Raw genomic sequence first — 6,191 nt, 5'->3', positions numbered from 1 at the left:
AGAGCTCCAGGAGCTACAAGGAGTCCACGTGAGCGTACTGTGATACACCAAGCAGATAGTGTCACAGTCCTTGCTGAAGCAATAGCAGAGTCTATTAATGTAAGCCGTCTCCCAACACCTGAACCGTCTGTCTTTATGGGAGACCCACTAAGATACAACGATTGGAAGATGTCATTTCAAACCCTAATAGGCAGAAAAAACATTCCAGTAAATGAAAAGGTTTATTACCTTCGTAAATATGTTGGTGGACCTGCTAAAAGGGCCATCGAAAGTTATTTCCTACTAGGAACAGATGAAGCTTATAACTCAGCATGGGATATCCTGGAAGAAAGATTTGGAAGCTCATTTGTGATAGCTAAAGCTTTCAAGGATAAGCTTGCAGCATGGCCCAAAATTGGACCCAAAGACAGTGTTGAGCTGAGGGATTTTTCAGACTTTCTTAGAGGCTGCCAAGCTGCAATGTCTCAGATTAATAGTCTGGAAGTATTGAATGATTGTGATGAAAATCAAAAACTTCTAACAAAACTGCCAGATTGGCTAGTAGCCAGTTGGAATAGGAAGGTGAGTGAGATAGAAGAAACGTGTAATGTGTTTCCTACTTTCAGTCAGTTTGTGGAATTCATCACAAAGGAAGCAAAAATAGCTTGCAATCCAGTAACTTCTCTTTATGCTCTGAAGTCCAATGATGTTGGAAAAATAAAGACGACAAAGGCACGAAACATTGGTGCAAAGGTGCTTGTGAGCAATTCGGAAGAGAATGTAGAACGCATGAGATGCGCCTTTTGTGACAAAAGCAATCATGGTATTCAGACATGCTGGAGATTCAAGGAAAACCCAGTTGCAGAACGTGTTAAATTTGTTCAGACAAAGAAGTTGTGCTTTGGATGTTTACAACCAGGACATCATTCAAAGACTTGCAAAAAGAGGAGCGTTTGTGAAACATGTAAGGAAAAACACCCAACATGTTTACATGAAAATCGCGAAAGAGCAACCAGAAGGGAGAAAGGCAGCAATGAGCATGTGGATAGTGTAAAAAACTCAAATTACGCTATGTCAATGGAAAGAATAGAGAGCAAACACACCCCTGAACCATCAAATGAAGCTACATCAAACAGAGTAGTGCAAGGCATGGACAGTATGTACACTTCCACAGTTGTCCCAGTTTGGTTGTCTGCCTCAAGTAACCCAGAGAATGAAATTCTTGTATATGCACTACTTGACAACCAAAGCGACACCACATTCATTATGCAAGATAAGATAGAAGCTTTGGATATGAAAGGGGAAGCTGTGCAGTTAAAACTCTCCACACTTTCATCCAGAAATACAATCATTCCAAGTAAAAGGTTAGTTGGACTGCAGGTGAGAGGTTTCTATTCATCAAAGAGAATTTCTCTCCCTGTAACCTATTCAAGAGAGTTCATCCCTGCCAATCTAAGTCACATTCCTACACCAAAAACGGCAAGAGCTTGGCCACACCTAGAGCATCTTGCCGAGGAGATTGCTCCATTTATTGAGTGTGATGTAGGGCTTCTCATAGGATACAACTGTCCACAGGCTTTGCTACCCCGTGAGGTTGTCCCAGGCAAAGATAATGAGCCATTTGCTCAAAGGACAGATCTTGGTTGGAGCATAGTCGGTTGTGTTAGCCCCTGTGTCGACTATGGTGATGCTATAGGAAGCAGTCATAAGATTGTCGTGAAGTCAGTGAAACCTCATCTACAGACGTCTAAGAAGCTCACAAATGAAGTGAAATACATATGTCGAACCCAAGTTAAGGAGTTCATTTCACCACCGGATGTGCTGAGGATGCTTGAGTCTGACTTCAGTGAGAAAAGAGTAGAGGATGCTAATTTATCTCAAGAAGATTTGCGTTTCCTAACCATAATGGAAAAGGGAATCAAAGTCAAAGCAGATGGTCACTGTGAAATGCCACTTCCCTTCAAGAAAGATCGACCAAGCCTCCCAGACAATAAGGCATGTGCAGTTCACAGGCTTCGATGCTTGAAAGAAAGATTTGAAAGAGACAAACAATATCAAAGGGACTACACGACCTTTATGAGTGAAATCATAACAAATGGGGATGCAGAAAGGGTCCCTATAGGAGAACTTAACAACAGTCCTGTGTGGTACATTCCTCATCACGGGGTGTATCACCCACACAAGCCAGAGAAAATACGGGTTGTGTTCGACTGCTCAGCAAGATTCAAAGGCGTGTCATTAAATGATCACCTTCTCACTGGACCAGAATTGACGAACAGCCTGATAGGGGTTCTCTGCCGCTTTCGCAAGGGACAAGTTGCTATAATGTGTGATATAGAGCGTATGTTCCATCAGTTTCACGTCAAAGCAGAGGACCAGGATTACTTGAGATTTCTCTGGTGGGACGGTGGAAACTTCCAGGCTCCACCATCAGTCTATCGCATGCGAGTGCACCTATTTGGAGCCGCCTCTTCCCCTGGTTGTGCAAACTTTGGCTTGAAACATGTTGCCGCCCAAGGACATGGTCACTATAGTGAAACAACCATTCAGTTCATTGAACGAAACTTTTACGTGGACGATGGGCTCACAAGTGTCTCAACCAAGGATGAGGCCATCAAGTTAGTAAAGGAAGCAAGGCAACTTTGCAGTGTTGGCAAACTGCGAATTCACAAGTTCATTTCTAACAATCATGAGGTGCTTGCATCCATTCCAGAGAGCGAACGAGCAGATTCAGTACGGAATCGAGACTTGGTTCTTGGTGAGTCTCGAATTGAGAGAGCTCTGGGCATCAAATGGTGTATTGTTTCAGACCAGTTCCATTTCAGAGTGATTGTGGAAGAACGCCCACTTTCTAGAAGAGGAGTCTTATCGACTGTAGCATCCATCTATGACCCTCTTGGCCTTGTGGCACCATTTGTTCTGGTTGGAAAGCAAATACTCCAACAGATGTGTAAAGACAAGGTTGGATGGGATGAGCCACTGTCAGAAGAGCTTAAACCACGGTGGGAGTCTTGGCTGGCAGATTTAAGGAACCTGGCTGACATCAAAATTCAGCGTTGTTATCTTCCAGAAGGTTTTGAGAAAGTTGAAAGATATGAGCTGCATCATTTCTCAGATGCGAGTGTTAAGGGGTACGGTGAATGTTCTTACTTGAGAGCAATCAGTGTCTCAAACCAAGTCCACTGCTCTCTAGTAATTGGCAAGGCCAGGGTGACTCCTACAAAGGTCACCACTGTACCCAGGCTTGAGCTGTCAGCAGCAGTCATTGCCGTGCGAATGAGTGAGCTGCTTAAAAGGGAGTTGGAAGTTCAAACCAAGGAATTCTTCTGGACAGATTCGAAGGTTGTTCTTGGATACATAAACAACGATGCTAGAAGGTTTCACATATTTGTGGCAAATCGTATTCAGCGTATCCAAGAAGTCTCCAATTCGGACCAATGGAGATATGTGACTTCTAAGAACAATCCAGCTGACCATGCATCACGGGGTCTGACATCAAAGGGACTAGTTACTTCCAACTGGTTCACCGGTCCAGATTTTCTCTGGCAAGATAAACTTCCTACTGATGACACTAAGGTGGGAGAGTTGGGAGTTGAAGATCCAGAACTTCGTAAGACTTTTGTCCATAAGATACTGACCACAGAAGATTCGTTGCTCAATCATTTCTCAAGGTTCTCAAACTGGATAAGGCTAGTTAAGGCCATTGCACGACTCATACGATGTGTCAAAGAGCTCAAGGGTCTGATAGACAGAACAAACGAAGCCACCAGTCTTGAGGAGAGAAAAGAGGCAGAGTTTTTCATCATAGCCGCTGTCCAAAACGACCTGTTTTCTGAAGAAATCAAAGACTTGAAATCGAAGAAGACAATAAAAGGAGATCGTGCAAATAGATTGCACAAACTGAATCCCTTCTTGGATGAAAAGGGTGTGTTAAGAGTGGGAGGTCGGCTGAAGTATGCAGATTTACACCCACACATCAAACATCCAGCGATCCTGCCGAGCAAAACCCACATATCAAGGTTACTGATTGAACACTTCCATCAAAGGGTTCATCACCAGGGACGTGGGATAACTATGAATGAGCTACGATCGAATGGCATTTGGCTATTGGGATGTAGTCACGCAGTGTCTTCCTACATCTACAAGTGTGTCAAATGCAGAAAATTCAGAAGGAATGCTGAAGTGCAAAGAATGGCAGATTTACCGCATGAAAGAGTTGAACCATCGCCCCCCTTTGCCTATTGTGGAATGGACTGCTTTGGCCCGTTCTACGTTAAGGAAGGAAGAAAGGAACTTAAACGCTATGGTCTGCTATTCACATGTCTGTGCTCGCGTGCTGTGCATATAGAGCTTCTCAACGACTTGACCAGTGATGCCTTCATTAATGCTCTTCGAACCTTTATAGCCATACGTGGAAATGTTCGACAACTTCGGTCAGATCAGGGCACCAACTTTGTTGGAGCAAGACGAGAGTTTTTGGAGTCTGTAAAGAAAATGGACCAAGAAAGCCTAAGACAAATAGGTTGTGAATTTGTCATGAACCCAGCATCTGCCAGCCATATGGGTGGGGTCTGGGAAAGACAGATCAGGACGATTAGAAGTGTTTTGACATCTATTCTTGATCATTCATCTCAAAGACTTGACACTTCATCCTTGCGTACCTACCTTTATGAAGTCATGGCAATCATAAATAGTAGGCCCTTAACAACTCACCTGTTGAATGATCCCACTGGTCCACAGCCCCTTACGCCAAATCACATCCTGACCATGAAGTCTTCAGTGGTTTTACCACCACCTGGTGAGTTTGTGAAGGAAGACCTTTATCTTCGAAAGAGATGGCGCAGGGTGCAATACTTGGCCAATGAATTTTGGACCAGATGGAAAAAGGAATACTTGCTGAATCTTCAGCAGCGAGGAAAATGGTGCAAACCACAAAGAAATGCCAAAACCAATGACATTGTGATGCTGATGGATAATAGTCTACCCAGAAATGAGTGGAAGTTGGCAAAGGTAACCAAGGTGTACCCTAGTGAGGACGGAATCATTAGGAAACTCGAGCTGCTAATCAGTGATCCGGCATTGGATGACCAAGGAAAAAGAGTTAACAAGCCAGTGTATCTTGAGAGACCCATCCACAAAACAGTTACCTTACTCGAAGCTGAATAAATTCAGAGCTCCTGTCTTTGTACCTTATGTTGGCCCAAGAGTCTATCTACGCTTATTTTCCTTTGTTTGCCTTTTCCTTATTTCCCTTTGTAATGAGGTCCAGTTGGAAATCACCAGTGATTTGGTGGGAGTGTGGCTGCCGTCAGCCACAGTCATGCAGTTTTGAGATAATTTATGGTTCAAGTTACGATAAATAAGCTAAGAATATTTTATTTTTAATAATGTATACGTTAAGCGCGCATTTAAATGGTTTACAGAATATTTCCAGGGTGGAACCAATGTTTAGTTTGTTGTTTCGGGGTTGACAATATTTTCAGTTGCACGCCACACTTGATAGGCGGCAGCATGCTAACCGCTATCATTCGTTGGTAGAGCTATGCAGACGCATGCAACGACGTTTTCCAGCTGCGGAAAGGAGTGACACTGCAAGATGTGTTTTTTATTAACCCCTGCAAGTTAATGCGGCCAATGAGGTATGCAATGTGTGTGTTTATGTCGTGATGGGAAAATAAGATGTTTGTTTGTGACAGAACTGTCGAGTCTATGGTGGTCACGGGTAATTTGTAAATGCAAATTGTGAGTGTTTTATCTTGTGTATTAGTGTTTCATTGTTTATTCTCTATGAGAACGATTTATTGTGGAATTGATTATTCTATGTCATTTGTACAGTTCTCACGGCACCGTTGGTGGCACCTGTGTGCAATAAATGCCAGTCAAAATTCAAGAACGCCTTGTGTCCGTTTTCAACTTGGAGGGAGTTACAGGCTTAATGAACAGACCTGTATTGAAATGTTTACTGTGTGAAGGTCCTTGAGACGACCCTTGTCATTATTTGGCGCTATATAAACTTGAATTGAATTAAATTGAATTAAAGTCACATTGATCCTCTGCTGCCCGTGGATAAACAGAAAAGGAAGTGATGCCACCATCAGCGTCAGCTCTGAGGAAGTTTTGCACTCGGCAAACAAATCTGTCAGCAAGGTAAAAAAAAAAAAACTTTTTGTGTTTTAAAAAGAACCAAAAATGCAATATCCATCGTAATTCCT

At 43.0% G+C, this 6,191-nt stretch overlaps 1 protein-coding gene across 1 annotated transcript; it reads left to right on the top strand.

Moving 5' to 3' along the window:
- Positions 1-4,207: 4,207 nt before the first annotated feature.
- On the top strand, positions 4,208-5,893 carry LOC107372489 (uncharacterized). The gene is made up of 2 exons (XM_070548854.1): positions 4,208-5,618; positions 5,815-5,893. Exon 1 carries the CDS (start codon positions 4,228-4,230, stop codon positions 5,143-5,145), a length of 918 nt encoding a protein of 305 aa, XP_070404955.1. The 5' UTR covers positions 4,208-4,227; the 3' UTR covers positions 5,146-5,618; positions 5,815-5,893.
- The last annotated feature ends 298 nt before the right edge of the window (positions 5,894-6,191 follow it).

This window comes from Nothobranchius furzeri, chromosome 2 (genome assembly GCF_043380555.1).
Source record: "Nothobranchius furzeri strain GRZ-AD chromosome 2, NfurGRZ-RIMD1, whole genome shotgun sequence".
In the NCBI taxonomy this organism is placed as follows: Eukaryota; Metazoa; Chordata; class Actinopteri; order Cyprinodontiformes; family Nothobranchiidae; genus Nothobranchius; species Nothobranchius furzeri.
The sequence above is the reverse complement of the archived record's forward strand: the minus strand, read 5'-3'. Positions and strand labels throughout refer to the sequence as shown.

Coding starts and splice junctions, on each gene's coding strand:
- LOC107372489 (XM_070548854.1), top strand. CDS start 4,228: ATGGACTGCTTTGGCCCGTTCTACGTTAAGGAAGGAAGAAAGGAACTT.